This window comes from Thunnus thynnus, chromosome 10 (genome assembly GCF_963924715.1).
Source record: "Thunnus thynnus chromosome 10, fThuThy2.1, whole genome shotgun sequence".
Classification (NCBI taxonomy): Eukaryota; Metazoa; Chordata; class Actinopteri; order Scombriformes; family Scombridae; genus Thunnus; species Thunnus thynnus.
Window position 1 is genome coordinate 7,809,420 of NC_089526.1, and position 20,160 is coordinate 7,829,579.

At 38.2% G+C, this 20,160-nt stretch overlaps 1 protein-coding gene across 1 annotated transcript in view; it reads left to right on the forward strand.

Annotated features, from left to right (window-relative positions):
• Window positions 1–19,547, forward strand: part of syngap1b (synaptic Ras GTPase activating protein 1b) — a 132,179-nt gene extending 112,632 nt beyond the window's left edge. Inside the window, exons 20-22 of the mRNA XM_067600700.1 lie at window positions 4,402–4,474; window positions 8,300–8,361; window positions 16,746–19,547. Coding sequence (XP_067456801.1) covers window positions 4,402–4,474; window positions 8,300–8,361; window positions 16,746–16,863 — 253 coding nt within the window. The 3' untranslated portion in view covers window positions 16,864–19,547. The remainder of the gene's footprint in view (window positions 1–4,401; window positions 4,475–8,299; window positions 8,362–16,745) is intronic.
• The last annotated feature ends 613 nt before the right edge of the window (window positions 19,548–20,160 follow it).

Consider the following 20,160-nt stretch of genomic DNA (forward strand, 5'->3'; position numbering starts at 1 on the left):
GGGTGGATAACTGTGACAGAGAATATTGCCACTTCTAATCCACTCCAGGAAAGAAGACATGGAATGAAGACAGAGACAGTCCTGCTCATCCTTAATGGGAGAACATCTTTAACGCCCTATCCTTGTATATAAAACCATCATTAAAACACCCTCCCATATCCTTGAGCTGTTGCACTTATCATCAGCCATTTTTTTATGAACACAGTGCTTGCTTCTAACTGGATCTTGGGATCATTTGATATGATTCCACATAACTTAATTTTCATGACTCTCCCAAGAGATTGCATTGTAAAAGCACAAGAGGATTGAAAATTTGATACAACGTAACTTCTGAAACATGTCTGCACTTTTTAAAGCAACGCGACACATTGTTCTGGACCTTCAGGCACAGGACTTTGGAAGGCTATGGTTTAATATTAGCTCTTCCATTTTAAATCAAGGTGAACCATGTTCACTGAAGGACTGCTGATGTATCTTTCTACAGAGTGAACATGGGGATCGATACCTCTCTCCTTTTTTTTTTGCATTGATACAATGCTATGGTGAAACATGACGAGGGGAGACCATCACAGACAAAACTTGAATCAGTCAGTGAACGATGAAGATTCAAGCATAAAGGCATAAAGGAAATATGCCACATAAGAGAAAAACAGAGCACTTAATGAAAAACCATTGATTATTGCTCCCCTGGAGTACACGTTTAAAGTGAACACAGCAAATCTGCTGCAAGAGACTGATATTTCGAAGGCTAACTCTTGTAACTCGTGTGACTTTTATCATCTGACCACACAAGGATGAATTAAGTAGCAGATCTGGATGCTTCCGAGTCAGATTTTTACTCACAGTTCGGTGAGCCAGACGATGTCATGCAATGCATCGCAACACTTGAGCATCGTCTGGACACATTTGAATTTTAATGCACATATGAGCAAGGCAAAGAGCGCAGAGAGTGTGGATGCCAAGAAATATGGTCTCAGGCCATTCTATTGGATTGATTAGATATACAAAATTTTGTGTAAACATAGCCTTATGTTGTGTTTTTTATCTTAAATTGACTTTCAACTTTATGTTAAACTTTAACATTCAAATACACTACGTTGATGCAAATGCAAGCTCAGGTTCTGCAAAAGGAGCGTATGTGATCTTGAGTTCACGACTCCTACGTAGGCTTGAAAAAATCTCTCTTATAAGCAGAACTAAAACACTTAGCGTTGTGTTTGGAGTTTCAGAGATTTTCTTTCAGAGAAGCCTTAATGTTCTGTGCAAAAACTTTTCTTTAAGCTCAGAGCAAATCCAATATCTGTCATGAGACCAGGTACACTTTTTGTTCTCAACAATCTAATTTAAACCAAAGCCAAATGTTGAGTTTTAGGTCATGCTAGGTTAAATCCACTGAAACACTGAATCCACTTTACCTGTAGCACTCATATCTATATATTTTTTCTTTAGGGTAATGATCCCATTAGTTGGCTACAGGCTCTCTTATTTTTTTTGTCAAAATATTTTCATGCATTTTGGTGAATATGAATGAAACTATTTATCTTCCCCAAGCTGTTTGCTGTGAGCTGAACAATAGATTTACTTTGGTTTCTGGAGAGATGCAGTAGGGGGAAAAAAATCAATGGTCTTAATTGTACCTGTCATAGTAATAATCTATTTTTAACTATAATCCATAGCATATTAAAGTCTGTGATGCAAGAGCCATAATAATAATAATATATAAAATATATATATGAATTCTATTGAGAGTGAGATTATAAAATGTAACTATTTTAACCTTGCGCAATAATAGATACAATATGTCTACATGTGCTGTTTGTGCAAATGCACATGCAGGATCCTGATGAGGTATATTGTATGCATTTTGTGTACATACATAAAGAAACGGTAACTTCCTTCCAAAATCTTTGACCAGGTGCCATCCACAGTATCTAAACATAAAAAAATAAAGACCTGGAATACTGTAAAGTGCAAAATACCACAGAGACGATATGACAACATGACGTGACTCTTTGACAACAGTATGTTCTGCAAAGTGTGTTCTTCAGTTCTCAACTTGTTTTTGGCTTATCTGTAAGGTGTTTGTGAATTTCTCTGCATTTTAAATGAAAGACTGCAATGGATATTATTTATTAAAGCGCAAAATATTTCTTATATCTGTATGATTTTTGCTGTATATGCTTGGTATGACTTTTGACCTGCAGTCCGTCATTGGTGGTGTCCAGTGACATGGTGATCAGAATAGTTGTTTAAGAAAGTTAGACAGTACTGTCATTTAACTTATGCAGTTACAGTATGAATTAAATATTATTATTAAAAGGGCAACCATATTATTATTTTTTCCCTCTCCAGAGATATAGATAATATTCTGGTGTCAGTATATCCGCCTCTCTTTTGTAGCAAGAATATATTGATAGGCTGTATAGATTGTACTACAGCAAAACTTATGTTTAAATCTTGCAAATGAAATCATAGTGGTGATGAGTTTTGGCTTGATGTGTGTGTGATCAATATTGGTCTGATTGACATGGCTTGTAGCAACAGCCAAGGGTTTATATTCACTTTTTTTACAGACCTGTGTCAAATGGTTGCAAATAATTCTTGGGTTTGTTTCAACCAGATGGGTTGGGGTCTGCTGCATCAACACCAATCAGATGTTGAGAGGTAAGTTTTCAATCAATGATATGTTGCACTTGCTGGCAAAAATAAATAAATAAATAAATAAATAAATAAATAAAAAATAAAGTATTTGCAGCTGCTTTTTGATTCAGGTCTGTTGTTTATTTCAGTTGACTTTACATTAACATTAACATCCTATTTGACACCTTTGTCTCTTGCCTTTTTTCTCTGTAGCAAAATATTCAGACATTGTGACCTCATGTTGGTAGATTCACACATTGTTTTTGACTACATGTACGACTTGACCTCAAAAGCACACTACTTGAAGTACAACTGGATATAAAAGCTTAACTTTTTTTTTTTTTTTTTTTTGTAACATATCACCCCACATGAATCATTGTCTGCCTTTTGAAGTCATGTCAAAATCTTAATGCTGTATCCCCATGTTACATTCCATTGTTTTTTGAGACAGTGCTAATATTTCTGTCTGTGCTTATGATTGATTCTTTTCTTTTCCTATTCTCTTCTTTTGTAAAATAACTCTCAACACTGTACATTATTTATGGAATAAAACATCCAAACACTTATGTTTGAAACTTCACCTGTGGATTTTCGTTCTTTATTGTCAAACATGTGCCTCTCTGTGTTCTGAATAAAATGATATGAATGTGCAAAAAAAAAAAAAACAGCCTTTAATAACACAATATGCCAAAGAGCCCACTGGTTGATTGGTGATATATTTACACTGCATTGATTCATGGTGGCAATTAAATGTTCCTGTCAACAATTTAACTGGCTTAGCGCCATAATGAACACACATCTTTCTGGTTATTTTACGCAGTCAATTAGATATTATAAATGGATCATATTCTAGTAAGCATATTTCATGTCAACAAATTGCAAGGATGTTTATTCTGCTTGTTTTGAACCATACAGTGTCTGTAAGATGTCAACTAAAACCTTGTAAAACAAATGGGAAGTCATGAATCAGATGCAATGATATCTATGACGGCCAAGACAGTGGGGGTCTTTTTCTATTCACAGCAACTTCTATTTGGCATTGATCACCACCATAACAATATTCACAGCTTAGCCAGTTGGCTGTGTGACTGCGAGATAACCCTGTGTGAGAAATATCCTTGAATGACCCTATCTGGAGTAAATCCCTGGCACTTGGATAATCATGAGAGCTGGGAAACCTGCACTGTCCGCTGGCTCATGAAAACTGCAGCAGTAAGCTCGCTCGTATCTGCGAGCGGAGTCTTTGAAATGATTAGTCAAAGGATTTTCCACCAGTGCCTTGGTCAGTCCATGTTACATAACATGGGCAATTCCCTGGGGATGATTGGGATCTGTTACTGAACTACTCAGTTCACAAGCATAATTGTCCACAGTTGGCCGTAATTATACTTTGAAAACACCTTAAATCAGGCAAAAATGCTTTGATGAATCCCAAGGGTGTGAGAAGAAAAAAAGGCTCCACCAGTGAAAATTGGCAGTGCCTGAGAAAGCATGGCTTGGGTTACTGCTGCTCAACATTTGCAAGGGCTTAAAAGATTGATCCGCCCATCAAATTTGGGATTGAGATTTGAGATACAGGTAAACAGCATCTTATCACTGTGCTGTGGTTGAGACAGATGTTGGAGTTGCTGCTCAATTTCTTATTAAGTATCATCTTGAATTCACAACGCTCCCTTTCTTTCTGTCCCCCACCCCCCCCTTCCCATCCCCCCACCCCCCACCCCCTCTTTCTCTCTATCTCTCTCTTTCTCTGCTTCCAAGACTCATGGCTGTGGAGGATGAGTTAAGGGGAGGACCCATGATTGAGCCAAAAACCAGGATTTTCGCTGATCAGGTCTGTGAGACTGCTTCTTCTCTCGTCGAGTCGGTGGCCCGTGCTATCTTCTATCCCCCCTCTAGCTCTCTTTTTTCCCCCGCTACTCTTTATTATTTTGTCTGCTGTGTGTATGTGGTCCCTCTGATTGTCTTGCCCTGTCCCTGACCCGTCCCCGTGTTTGGGTTTGATTGCCATCTGTCTGCCAGTATACCTGGGAGCCTTGATGATCAAAGAGTTTTGCTGTTTGCATTCCTCAGCTCAAGCTATCAAGAAGTCTGACTCTAGCTGGGTTTTGTGAGCATATCTGGGTCTGTGATGCTGTTGATGGTTTTGTAGTTGTTTCTGTCAATTGTCTCTGCCGAGCATGTCGGGGGTCACACACATGATGTAGAACCAGACTCACACTCATGTTATTGAATAACTGAACCCCAAAGCTATATAGTTCAGTATGCTGCGTGGTGGTGGTGCTGTGTGTTCAGGAGCTTCCTTCCCTCAGTGCTTTTCATTTCATGCTCTCTACCCGCCCCCTTTCTTATCCTGTCAAAGTGAACTAGCCCACCTTCAAGCATGAGTCATGATATAGTGACTGCGTGCAAACACACATGTGTATATATATATATATATGCATTTGTGTTTGAGGAAAAATGGAAGAGATAATGAGAGAAAAGAAATATAGAAACCTCTAACTACTCTGTACACTCATACACAGCCGCAGGACTTTTGTTCAGATCAGAAATTCTCAAATCAAATGCGTCATCTAATTTAGGCTGAATTAATAAGATTAACCTTATTTTGGTTTTTGTTTTGTTGTTGTGTTTTTTTCTTAATGATAGTCACATTTTTGCATGAGAGTGATCTATTTGCATTTGTTTTAGGACAAATGCAGCACAAACATCATAAAAATGTTGCCTGTGCTAATACTACATAAATAGAACTAAGCCATACGTTGCATTTTCAGCTTCTCCGCAGATTAATTAAAGTCAAATCTATTCTGAGTACTGAATGAAACATACAGACCTCTGATGCCATGTGTGGGGTTTTATCATAAATTCAAACAGTTGCCCCACTTACAGTATATGTTCCTTACTTCATTTGGCCATGTTTGTGAGTTTTTCCTCAGTTAATTGCAAGAAAAAATCAAAGGAATGCCTCACAGTAGATTTCTAGTTTCCCATAAAAAGCAGCATAGAGGGAAAAATAATGAAACACGCCAATACAGAACAGCTGACAGAAGCTTCAGAGCAGCACATTGATGGTCATTATTACTACTAATGTGACAATGATGTCTTTTGAGAAATCCCACAAGGCCATACATTTAGAAATATATATATATTTAGCATTAATAATACGAACACAAGTCTTCACTATAACATAAAGCAGTTTAATGCAATGCCTCTCAATGTTCCAGGTTAAAAAAGAATAGTAAACGGTTTTGCGCTCTTGAATCCAGGCTTTTCAAAAGATCATGTTAGGTGCGTGTGGCCAAAATCAACGGTCCCATTTTATAAAAAGATCACCCGAACACTGACAAAAAAGTGAAAGAGGCTCTTAAGATGCAAAAGGAATCATTTATTTCATGTGCCCAAAGTGAACATCTTAGTCAAAGGACCATCATCAGCACAACTTACAGCACAAATGATTCTAGAGAATCAAATTAACAGCAATAACCAGACAAGAGAGGAGTGGCCAGAGGCAAAAGGTGTTTCACATGAGCTAATCAGCTACCAAGGTGTGAATGTTCATTTTTGTTTCATGAAATAAATTGATTCTGTCTGCATCATTAGAGCCTCTTCTACTTTTCAGGCGAGATTGCCCATGTAACCTGCGACCCATCTTACTTTATGTAAACTTTGTGTGGCAGAACTTTGTTTCTTCTTTCCTATACCTGGCTGATTTAATGTGCCTGTCACAGGGACAGATTTTCTGCAAAATTAGTACTTTTTCTTTTAATACTTTAAGTAAATTTAGCTTATAATACTTCTATACTTTTATTTAAGCATGATCTTAAATGCAGGAATTTTACTTGTAATGGAGTAATTTCACATTGCGGTAATGCTACTTTTATGTAAGTAAAGGATCTGAGTACTTCTTCCACCACTGCCGACTGACTGATCAACATGCTGACGTTGCCACGCCACCAGTGTGGCTAAAAAACTACTGCCTCTCTCTGACTCAGCCTGGAAAATTAAACATTGTAAACTTCACAGTATACAGTACAAGTATTTGATTGGATTCTATTGTACTGTACAGGTGTTTGTTTTAATTCCATACAGTATAAATGGGTATAAACAGTACTAGTTGATACACAGGAACAAAAACAATGAAATAGGGAAAATTCTGTGCTGAAATGCTCTTTTAATCTACAAGCAGCTCATGGTGATTGTTGCCAAATTAGGAAGTGCCTTCAGTGAGAATTATGTGAGGCAGTTTTGACAGAAATTACTGGTTAGTTTTGTGTTTCTGCTTTAGGGCCTTAAGACAAGCCGACAGTTAAGTCCAGTGTGATGACACTCTACTCTAATAGGTGAGACGGGTGCACACACCACTACTGAGAGGGGGAGAAGTAAATTAATAGGGAGTGAGAGGGGAGAGGCATGATGCCATTGTTTCCTCAGGTCACTGCTACCAACTTCCAAAACAACACTCCACACTTAATTAGACTTCACACAATAACACAGGTGCAGGATGCCATAATCCTTCACACCACAGTAGGTTGATGCGCACAAAATGAGAATACACTGCAAAAAGTTGACTTCTATCCAGACATTTTGAGATTTTAGCTGAGTTATTAGGAGGACGTGAAAGGATGAGTGTCTACTAAACTATATAAGTGAATAAAATCACGCTTAAGCAACTGATAATGTAATAACTGCCGGTTTTTAATGTAAAAATTGGGTTGCAAAACTGTCCTGCAAAATTGGATGAAGCGCCATTTTTAGGAATCAATTTATAAAAACATATTAATGTAGTATCTGGCAGTTACTGCTCATTATCAATTATCAGTTCCAGTATAAACTGAAACGTTTATCAGTTTATTACCATTTAACTATTAAATTGATCATTTGTAGGGCTTTTTGTTTGGCCAGCAGTTATCAGTGAGATGTATTTAAAAAGCTCGCATAGCTTTGTAGTTACATTAATCATATCAATGTTTCATTCATATAAGATTCTTTGAATGTTTTTGAGTGTGTGCGGCAGGGTGTCTGTTACAGTGAAATACAAAAATTCTGTGTACTTTGTGTATTGTGGATATAGTGTGAAGTGTATATATGATTCTGGGTCCTCCAAGTGTGTATATATTACATTTTATAGAGTAGATAACTGCATGTTTGATATAAGCATGTCCTTTTACTGTCGTTTTACCTTCCTGAACCAGGAAACACATAAGATTCAGCTTTCCAAAAATGTATTGGATTAATCAGCTACTTTCAGGTGCAGATGTCGTTTGGAGTGCATGATTTAACGCCTTTTTTCTTTCTTGTATTAAGCATGATTTATGTTCTTGATACACTGCATGGCACGCTGCTCTAACGCTATCAGGCTGTTGGGTTGTCTGATAATGTTGTGCGTGTATGGTTGTCATTATGTATGTGCGTTAGTACGCATTTTCATGTATATTCATGTTTTTGTTTTCGGTTCATTTTGTGTTGTGCATTGTGTATGTATCTTTTTTTTGGGTGGCTGTTGTTTTCCTCAACCCTCACTGCCCTTCTGAATCCTCCCTGGTGCACACAAGCCCTCCCTCCCTCTTTTGATGTCAGCTTCCTCCTCCTGCATCCTGTTGTCAACCCTCCTCTCCTCTCCTCTCCTCCTTTGTTGATGAGATACGGTGATTTCTCTTAGGGGAGGCGTCAGTCCATCCTAGTGCAGCCCCGTCTCGCACCTGTCCCACCCCGAGTAACCAGGTAATAAACAAACCGGCAAACTCTCACTCTCCATCCATAACCTCTCTCCACTTCTGCTGTTCTCTATGTGCGTCCCTGTCCATACACAGCACCTTGTGAACTCACTGCAAGCCAACACACTGACAGCCCCACTTTACTCTTCCATTTACCTTTCAGAAAAAAAAAGAGGCCGGTCACTGAATGTTTGGACAGAGGTTATTGATGGTTCCAAGGGGTACGCCTCTCTGTTGAAAGAGTGACAACAAAACCAAATATCACAAGATTTAAAGCTGCACTATCTAAACAACTTGGCAGTGAGAGGTGTTTTGTGTGAAATATGTCTCAACTATGGTACCTTTTTACCCAAGATACCAAAGGCAGCTTACTAGAGAGACAGAAAATGTAATGTTGGTTGCTGCAATTTAGAATAAACTGTTCCAAACAGAGGGCATCATTACCTCCCAGAAAAAAGATTTTTCAACACACTGTTGTCTTACAAACTGAGAGACAGATTTGTTTTACGCAGTCTCTCCTTGACATACTGTAGCTAGAATGGTGTCCTTTAAGCAGACAGAGTAGATGGCTAGCTACTGTAACTCAGTTAGCTTTGTTTATCTGGTTCTTTGATAGTTGATAGGTACATGCTTGTGAACATAAAAATTTCAAGGGTGAAGTCAGTAGTGGCTTCCAAGGTGCATTTAGGCAAAGATCACTGAGCTTAAAATTCAGTTACGTACACCGCTAACAGTTGGTTTAAGCTAAAAATTACACTGAACACTGACAATACAATCTGCGGCTTAAATTAATTTAGTTTTGAATTTTGAATTGAATTCAGCAACTATGGCAATGTGTTCACAAATTCAACTATGAAGTGTTTTGAATGCACTACAGCTACAGCTCTGATTTGCACCTCTGACTTCTCCATAGCAACGGCAGCAGTTCTTTGTAAAGAAGACACCACTGCACTTGTGGGAATGTGATTCCATTTACAGAGCTTCGTTAGCTTGTTGTGCCACATATCACAACCTCTTGACTTTGTACAACATTGTAAATTTCTCAAAGAACTCAGTGCAAAGTTAAGAGATTGTGATATGTAGCACAACAAGCTAAGCTCTGTAAACAGAACCGCAGTCCTGCACATGCACAGTGGCGTCTGCTGTACAAGGAACTACTCTCCTGAGACTGAAGATGTGATCACTGTTAATAGTCTTTGGAGACGTTTCTGAACAAACTACAGTAACCATTGTCTTTGGGGTGAAGGAACATGTCACCCAGTGCAACGGTGTGGTTCATTGACATGTTTTTAATAGTTTTTGGACAGTGCTCTATGGCACAGAGGAATGAGATATATCAGACTTTGGATACACACACAATACTTATAAGTAGATCTATTCATTGTTGGTTTGACTCAGCATTTGAGATTTGCTGACAATAAGAAAAAGAGAAAATCACCAGCCATATCTTTTAAAGTTTCATTCTCTCTAACAAATGATAAAAATGCAGGAAGAGGTGGTAACCTGCTGGTTTTATTGTCACCCTCTCAACATAATAGCATGTCTTCTTGAAATATTCTGTGGCAGACCTCGAATAGGGAGTTTATTTGAATTATTTCAGATGAATTAGACTGCTTTTTCACTTTCTGTTGACCGATGGCCTTATTACATTCCTTGGCAAAAACATATAAAAGTACTTAGAATAGCTTATGCTAATTCAAAATTTCAAACATCAAATGTTTTTTGTGTGACTGTTTCAGCCTGCTACAAATGAAAATGCCATTGCTTGTTCACACACAGTTCAGTCATAACCAGCAATCCACAGACATATATGCCAACATTATTATTTGCAAATGATTTTCAAGTCATATACGGAGACATTCCTGTAACTCTTTGCATTGGATAATCGTTAAAATGCAGAGAAATACAAAAAAATAATCAATGAATACCATTGATTCTTAAGCTCCGATATTTTCAGATGTTGGCATTGGCAAAATTCTACCCAACTTTTCATTGCATTTAATCGTCACTTCATCTTTTCACTTGCTCTTGATTAACTTTTAATATGCAAAACATAATTGTGATAAACAATAGTGAACTATATGTCAATTTAAATGAAAAATATACGGCATTAATGTTACATGTACAGTAAACTGATTACAGTTACATTAATTACACAGTTTTCTACACTCACACAGTCATTATAATCTCATGATTTCCTTCTTTTGTCGATGTTTATATAGTAATTCAAGAAAAGTCAGGAATTTGCAAATTAATAAGCAGATACTAGAAATATTTTTTAAAGAATTTTGAGAGCAAAGCAACTATGGAAAGAAGTCCACATTAAAAAACAAGAATAGACAGAATCACATTTTATGTTTCCATAGACTTCAGTCCAGATTTTTGAACACAAAATAAGACATGAAATGCTGCAATATGGGCTTGTACTGGTTGAAAACAGGCCCAAACATGGATGTTTTTAGATTACCGTTCTTGGTGATAAATTGGACTGTCCAAAAGTCACAAAAGTCACTGTCCAAAGGAATATTGTGTGAATATTGATTGTTTTTCCACCACTGTGTTTTCCTACACACATAAACATACATTTCCATTCAGTTTTTCATCCCTCCCAGCTCACCCTCACATAAACAACGGGAATTATGGGAAATCTCCGTATCTGACCCAATCCTTCCCTGAAGAACACTGATGAATGTTTTTTGTATATTTTTGTGTGTTTTCTTGTGTCTCTCAGTGAGTCCGTGTTTCTGATATTTATGTGTTTGTGTATGTGTTTGGAACCTGGGCACATTATTTGGTTGAATGGTGGTGGAGGCCAGTTGTTTATGTGCGTCTGATGATGTGTGACATGCATACTATTTTTATTTATTTATTTATTTTATTTTATTTTTATTTTGCTTCAGAGGTAGAGATATTCACCAGTCATCTTAAATCTTACAGGAGTTAAAGTTAATTTCACATTGCCATATATATATATATGTATGTATATATATATGTATATATATACTGATTAAGCCAACACTTACAGCAGGTTTTTATTTCAAATGTGGAGGTGAGAAAGATTTTACAGTTTGCTCTAGACATCCACGATTCAAATTGATTGGAGATTGGAGGAGATGGGTAAGAACTTGTGTGTACGATACTCTGCATCATTTACGAACACCTAACATTTCAATACTCCACTAAGTGTTTTGTGTTTCTGTGTCCAGTACTGCAGTTTTCATTAGCGTAAAAAAACACTCTCACACTAAGCTGTAATTGAATGCACGAAATAATCATAAACTACAGCCTACAGAGAGTGAAGCAAGTTTGGTAAGTTAAAAAGGATGTCAGTAAACATCTTGCCATTTTGTCTTTGTTCAGCTGATTGAATTTCTGAGTTTAATAGACATGTGTATTGGTCTACACATGGATATTAAATGATACTGTTGGTTGTGTTTCAGAGTAAAGAAAAAAGTGTCAGTGGATTCATGTTACTGGCATCCTGTAACTGTCTGTGCCATAGTTTGATAGCTGTTCATAGCACCAGTTAGCAACTGAAAATGTTTTCATTCATTTTGGTTCTGATTGAGAAGAGAAAAGGCCTGCTAATTCACATCAAACTTTGGGGTAATTTTTGTCTTTTCACTTTTTTTTTTTTTTTTAAGTGGAAACACCTTCCACTCACAACGGACACACTCATCAGATACAGTTTATCCAGGGATAATTTGCTTTTTATCCTTTTCATTTTCTCTACTGTATGCAGACCAAACTATCCCTCCTCCTTCCTGTCTTTCCCCTCTACAGCACTTCATCCCATACATGTTACAGTATTTCATACTTCTTGTATGTAAGCATTACAGTGATATTTGATATCATATTTTCCAATGTTTGATAAGGATGTTAAATTCCTGCACATATTTCCAAGTTATTTTCGAAGGCTCTGCACTTGTTTTACATTTTCAGTGAAACAGAGTCTCTGTAATTATGTCTAGACACCACACAGAAAATGTGCCAGGCAAGATAAATCAAGTGCAATTATTTCAAGAGGTTTCCACCCAGATCATCATGGTAAAACTGTGAATTCCAGCTTTCAAAATGCTGCAGTATTCAAATCATCTTTTGGTAGCTCTTGGTAACATTAAGCACCATTATGAATAGAGTCCTCATAGTTGTCTATTTGGCACAATAACCCAATTGTTTTCTCTTCCCACTGCTCCCACACAGACTCCAGTGAACAAGACTGGGAGTGAAGGCTCGCAAACAGACCTTGATAAAAACTAATAATGACACTAACATTTGCATTGCTGTTATTCTGCGCCAATGTAGGTAAGAAAAAATGGCAAAACCAAACTTTGACTTAATCACTAATCAAAAAGCTTAAACCCAGGATGAGCACCCATGCAGCAAGTCATTGCTATGTGATCAATGGGTTTGGGTTAGACATTTTGGTTGGTGAATTTGACAGAGGTTTGGATTTCCTGCCAGGCAAATAGGATGCACCTTTATCTTGCTTTTTTAAATTTGGCGCTGAGCTCTTGTGTGGCTTGACGTTTTTTTGCATGTGTTAAGCAACAGCTAAGTTGCTACAATGTGTGCTTTTAAGATGTTTTTGGAAGCCATAATCGTAGAGTTTTATAACCTTTAAGACATTTTTCAGCTACTCAAGCACACACATTTACATAGAGAATTATTGAACTTGAATTGTACTCATTGGCAAAGAATAACTCACTTGACTTCCTTGCACCCGACAAACACCCCATGCTACTCCCGAGAGGATCAGGACCCTTTGACCTCAAGTTTTAATCCCCCTTCATCCCTTCTTTTCCTGTGTCCCCTTTCTTGTGCTGCCATTTCTATTGGTGTACGTCATGCATCAACTTCGTAACTCATTTGGCTCTTTCTCTCCTCTCTCTGTCTCTCTCTTTCTTTCTTTCTGTGTGGTTCTTTCAATCCCTTATCACTTGTCTTTTGTTTTCGACTTCCTCCTTACTTTGCTTCTGCCATGGCTTTTACATGTCCTCATTCCAACCTGTTCTTTCTATTTTTCCAATGTTGATGTTTTCCACTTCCACACAATTCAATCACACCCCTTTTCCGGTGCTTTTTTTCCCCTCCTCCTTGCCCTCTTCTCATCTTTATCTTCACTATTCTTACTTCCTCCCACACTCTCACACTCTTCAACATGCGATTGTTTCCCTTCTACATGTCACATTATCTGCCTTGATTGAACATCTCCTTTACAACTCTCACATCCCTCATCGTTCATTGAATGGCCTCTCTCCCTACGACCATCTTCTCCCTGCTCCCACTCCTCTTTCCCCTCCCCTCTCTCTCTATCTCGCTAGGAGGACCAGCTTTCCTCCCTGGGTTCTGCAGACCCCGGTGTGAAAACTGAAGGTGGAGGGGGAGGTGGTGGAGGCGGAGGAGGAGGAGGAGGAGGAGGAGGAGGAGAAGCAGGAGGAGGAGGAGGAGGAGGAGGAGGAGGAGGAGCGGTAACCAACGATCAAGTCCTCAGAGTCTCTTCCTCGGGCATTTCCTCTGACAGCTCTCCCCACAATGGAGTCCTCCCCCAAACCGTAGACCCTCCCTCTCTACCCACTCCTCATCAACATCCTAGTCAGAATGGAGAGCTCCGTGGCAACCAAACATCCTCCCCCATGACAACCTCACAGGCAACCGGAACCACGGCAACAGCAACTACAGGCATAGCAGAAGAAGGGGGAGTAGGTCAAACACAACACTGAGCCAAATCAGAGAGAGATGACACAAACGAAAAAGAAAAACACTGTCCCTGTCTTTTTCCATTCAGCAAGGCGATGCTTTGAAAAGAATTCGCCATAGATATTCGTGTTCCCCCCCGGCAAGAGAGAGAGAAGAAGAGTGTGCAGGAGACAAGTAGTGATCATTCAGCTACTGTACAGTGCATAACACAAAAACACACAACACAAAGGGCTCTTCAACGGATACTTGTTCTCTTGATGCTCACATGGAGCTTCAGTCAGTATCAGTCTTGCAGGACAAGATAATGATACACTATCACACACTGTAAGCTGTTTGAACCAGTCAAACAAAGCATTTGACGTACATACCAATCCAATATGTGAACATCTGCTCTGTGTACTCATTGCCTGTCATGAGAAACAATAAATACACGTAAGCACTATTGAATGTCTTGCACCCCAAAGACTTCATAGTAGCCATTAGCAAAGACTCCCATGGATGTAGGTGCATTAATTATACCTATCCAGAACACGCCAGGCTGCAAATTGTTGAGGTAGAGATGTGGCGATGTAGTCTGGCTTTTTTAGTGCCTTTGAGAGTTTTTCAACAGGGTTTTCCAATAGAGATCTGATACAGAGGTAACAGGTGGAGATCCAAGTTAGCTTTGCTAGTAAGAGAAACGATCTGTTGGCTGAAAAAAATAGAGGTTCAAAGACACAAGATCAAGCGTCGTAGAGGTTTGAGTGACGAATCAATGGAAGATGAGCTTTGGGAACTTTTTTTTTTCAATCCAAGGGACCTCTTGTTTTTGGACTGAGCTTGTGCAATTTTTCTCTTCTCAATCTCAGAACCGATATGTGATAAACTGGTGCTAAACAGAAACAAATGGTGCCATTTTCCAAGTCAAAATGTCTGTGTCTGCCATAGCACTGCCTCTTTCATGATTCACCCACTGTCTTTTCTCTCTCTCTTCTGCAATGTGCCCCCCCCCACCCCCCCACCCTTCCCAATATGTTTTGTGTCTTTGTCTTTGTTATTTGTGCATCCTGTTGTGTTCTTATGTCTGATGGGGTTGTTGGGGTTCCATATATGTGTTTCAGAAGCGCCCTCCTCCAATCTCTGGTTTTATTTACAGTTAATAAACGGCAGCTCCCTGGCTCGAAATTGATGGGTTATTTCAAATTTATGGAAAACAAACTCCAAAGTGCTGTTTTCAATGATCACTACAATTTTAAAGATAGAATGAAGCAACTTTGAATGAAGAATTAATTCCTAGTTTCAAGTTGTTGTTTTTTTTTTTCATTTAAAAAGTGTTTGTTCATTGTTTTCAGATACAGAGGATGAATGATCCCATTACTAATATTTCTTTTTTATTCAGAAAAAACATTTTCAATCTGTTGTCACCTACAAACTGCAGGTATAACTATGAGTACATATAAATAATAATGACAGATTATTGATTTTCCTCTTGTGTTTTCAGTTTTGGGCACTTACTACCTAATTAAAATTGTATTAACTATTTATTAACATATTATTAACTTGTTCTCTCTCAAATATGAGTGAAAAGACCATTATAACCATTTAGGTTTGCTAAGCCCACCACCAAGTGCCTGGGATAAACATATTGAGCATCCTTTGGCCAGTAGACTAGCTAGTCATCAACTAATTGCACCTTACACAGCCTTGCTTAAGACAATATGAATTTATTACACCCCTGATGCTTATAAAAAAAAGAATTATAATGACATGACACGTCTGTGTGTATTTACCATTATTTGAAGTTTCATTTCAAAACGAAATATTCACGACGTGAAAAAAAGTTCTATTCCTGAAAACATTTGATAACAGCATTAAACCAAATTAAAAGATAAAACCACTTAATGTACAGTAAACTTCAGGAATCTATGATGTATTTTTGAAATGAATTCTTCAGTTTCTCATGTGTCAAATGCTGAAAACACGAGTCTTTGAAATGTTTGTAATGCGTATCCATATTCCTTCATTTTGTGTATAAACTGTCTGTTGTAAGGTTTGTCTGGGTGTGAATTTGTTTCTGTCTCTGTAGCCTCACACACTGGTGTCGCTCCACAAGAACTCAGCTTGTTTAATCGCGCAGGAGGAACCAAGAGGAGTTGAAGAGTTTCACATCAGTTTTGTGTCAGCCATTTAAATCTCTTACTTTGCAGTGTCAAAGGTCAACATGGCCAGTGCTAGTACCTTGTAGGCCAGTGCTAGCGGATTAGTTTAGATTATATTCATCATTACAGTGAATGTTTAACTGTTGAACCACCAAATGTTAATAATGCTCGCAGTCTTACGCAGGGAAAGATTGTCTTCTACTTAGACAGCTTGTAGGGCTACTTTTTTCTTGTGAAATTACTTGTATGTGATGAATGTTGGAATCAAAGTGGGCTAGGCTTGAACATCAGTGTCTTTTCAGAGATGTGAAATGATCCGTGACTGAGAAATTAACATTGCTGTGAAAATACCTCAGTGACTCAGGTAAACAAGCAGTTGCCTCAGAGCTGAACACAAAAAAAAAAAAAAAAAAAAAACTATAGAAGAGATGAGTCCAGCTTTGGAAAGACTGCCACCCGATACTCGGTCTCTAGCTATGCTTCAATAGCACCTGATCAAGCACCCTCCCCCGTTTCTTCTCTCTCTCTGTCTTCCCTTTTTTTCTCCCCTTAGCCACTCTCAAAGCTTCATGGAGGACAATGTGGAACCTAATTGGCTGATGCACCATCGGCAGTCCACAGGGTGGCATGGCCAAATGTCCAGAGCCCTCTCTCGTGACGCGATTGGCTGACAAAGGGAGAACTTGGGGCATTGGTCCCATTCTCTTTGCTCAAAGGATGGTGCAGAGCCCCAGCGGACCATGTAAGGAAATGCTGGCTTTTTTTTTACCATACTTTACTTGGGCCCTCTCTCTCTGATTTGATGACAGGATTTTTTTTTTTAAAAATGTGTTTGACGCCTCATGGTTTGGAGCTACATTTTACTTTTAAAAGGAAGGCTGGACATGCGTTGTTGGCCTGCAGAGCATGCAAAGAACAGCTATGCAGTCTGATCAATCAGCAGAACGGAGGAACACAAAGGCCAAGGGAGGCAATGATGCTCAAAATGAGAGAGAGGGGAGATGTATTGTGGGGTAAGATGTATTTCAAAGGTGCTTGACTTCTCTTAAAATTTCAGTCAAAGCTGAGTTTCTTTCAAAGCATTTATTTCCCTCTCTTTCTCTCTATCTCTTCTCTTCTCTTCTCTCTCTTATAGTCTTTTCAAATTACCCTTTGATTCCTCCTCATCTATTCATTCTTTGTCTATCTAGGATTCTCCAAGCATTATTTAACCGCTTCATTTTTACTCCATTTTAGACACTTGATCTCTGCAACATTTTCAACATTAGTTTTTAGCTCTTCCGTTTGAATCTCTTTCTCAGACTTTGATTTAAAGGAAACTAAATATGCACAGCCTAATACGACTAAGTGAAACTGCTCAGAGCAAACAACTCTTGCTTCAATGAAGACTTTGAAAAACCGGACTGAATGTTATTATTTATATTTCTATGACACTGCTTATTCTTACAATAGTACGAAAGAAAAAAAAAACTCTTCATCAGAAATCTTCCGGAGCAGATATTTATTTCTTGATATAGATAGATGCCTCTCTATCTAATGGAAGTTCATAAATAATCCATTTTATAAGCTTTCTTATACTAAGACAATCTTGTGGAGAGAATAATTGCCCTGCAGGACTGTGATGACTGTGAAAGGGCCAAACTTGTGTTTTACCTACTCCCCTTACAATAGTTTGCACGTTGCTGAGACCTGTGCCCTCCTTCCTCTTGGTTATAATCATTCAAAAAAAGAAAAAAAAAAAAAAAAAAAGAAAGTGGACGGATGTTTCTCTCACCCAACAATCGCCATGGAGCTCTCCATTTACGGACGATGTGAAAGCCGTTGGATAAGGACATTCTTACAGCTGTTGTTTTGTACTCCACTTCGACTATCTGTCTGTAGAGTTTGAACCGAGCAGAGGATGAACTCTTGGTGTCAGTGTGACCACATTTTTTCTGCAGTCAGATTGCTGTAAAACTCCCCTATTTCTTTCTATGGATGGACTCCACTGATACCAATCTGAGTTGAAATCCTTGCCTTTTCCACCTGTGACTGAAACGAGGACAGAGAGAGATATGTTAGAGGTCCCGCTGAAACGAGTGAATGTGTTTGTATATAAGTGTGTGTACTGGGTAAATCTTTGTGTATATACTGGATAAATGTGTATATATGGTATGTCTATGTGTATATACAGTTTGTTTGTATATGCAGAGTGTACAGTTATTTTTTCCTCTAATGTTTCTCTCTCTTTCTATGAATAGGTCTTCTCAAGTTACCAATACTGAGGCATGGAAAGGTTTTTACTGACAGCTATCAGAAGCACTTTCTGTGCAGACTTAGAATATCAGCGAGGTCTGTCACTTAGCTGCATTCTTGAAGCTCTCATACAAGAAGTAATTCACATAATCTTAAGCTTGCACTCATTTTCTGACCAACTAAAAAGCTTTTCTAAGTAGATTTGGGTGACCAAGCAATGTTTGTACATATATAGACTAAGACAATTTTTTTTTTTTTTCCAGAAACCTCCATCTGCATTTCTTTGAAACTCTCAACCTGTTTTGAGTTCTTGCTTATCTGACTTTCACTTTAGGTTCCTATGGTATATGTTTGCAACGGTTGTCATTCAGAGTTATATATTTATTCAGACAACCCTTATATATTTCTTGAAATTTTGTTCCCCAAACTCTGCCTTTCATGGAGCCTTCTAACCTTTTATTAAGATTCAGGTTAGACTGGCAGATCCTTCCATGAAAGTATACTGTCATTACTTAACATTGCTTGTTTTTGTATAGGTCCTTACTAAATAAGTGTGCCTCCCCCCCTTATACTCTTACTAACCTTAGATCCATTAACTCCGCTGGTCACTCATCTTCATCCCCCTTGACAAGCCATAGCCCCCCAACCCCCACCCCTACCCCCCTAAACTCCTCTATTGTTGTTTTGACAGGACAGACATTTGGGGATTTTGTGTATATTAATGGAAGAGTGGTGTTGAAGAGTGTATTGCAGTTGTATATGGATTTGTTATGAATGTGGATATTCTGATCATTTAATTATTATTGTAATAATGATAATAATTATTGCCACTTTGAATTTTTTGTTGATTAATTCCTTTGATGCGGTTGATGAAGATGCCATTGTCCCTTCCTTTTTTTTTGTTTGTTTCTCTTTTTTTTTTTTTTTTGGAATACACCGGAATTTATATTTTTCGGGTGGGTGAATCTGGAGATAGAAATACGTAAATAAATTACTAAATAAACAAATAATTAAATTCTTAACTTAGTGTGGAAATGTGTGTTCTCTCTTTTAAAGGACCAGTGTGTAAGATTTAGGGGGATCTATTGGCAGAAATGGAATATAATATTCATAAGTATGTTTTCATTATGTTTGTATATATATATATATATATATATATATATATATATATATATATATATATATATAATATTATGTATAATCACCTGAAAATAAGGATTGTTGTGTTTTTGTTACCTTAGATGGAGCCCTTTTTACCTACATGGGGAGTGGGTCCCATGGATGTATAAAGGGAACTGGATACAGCATTGGAGGCAGGGTTCCTTTCATTCCTATGAAAGTTGCTCCGTGGTGCATAAAGCCAAAATATTTCAACTACTTCCACATAGCTTCCGCATCTGTGGGGCCCATAGTGCACTAGCGACTTCCGTGGGCTGAATGGGGAGAAAACAACTCAATCTAGACTTTCCAAATGTTATCGAACTGAATGGATCAAATTCTGATAGTGAAACCTATCATTTTGTGACGCTCAAAAAAATGTATCCACTGATTTACAGACGTCTCTTTCACAATGTAAGTCTATGGGGAAAAGTGTTTTTGGGCCCAACAGCATCACATGACGTTTTAATTACACGGTTTGGCCACTATGTCAAATTGGCTTCAAAGCCCACTGCTGTTCCTGGGGGCTTGGTGGATCCTCTTTCAAGGAACATGCCATGTTGCACTGCCCCATG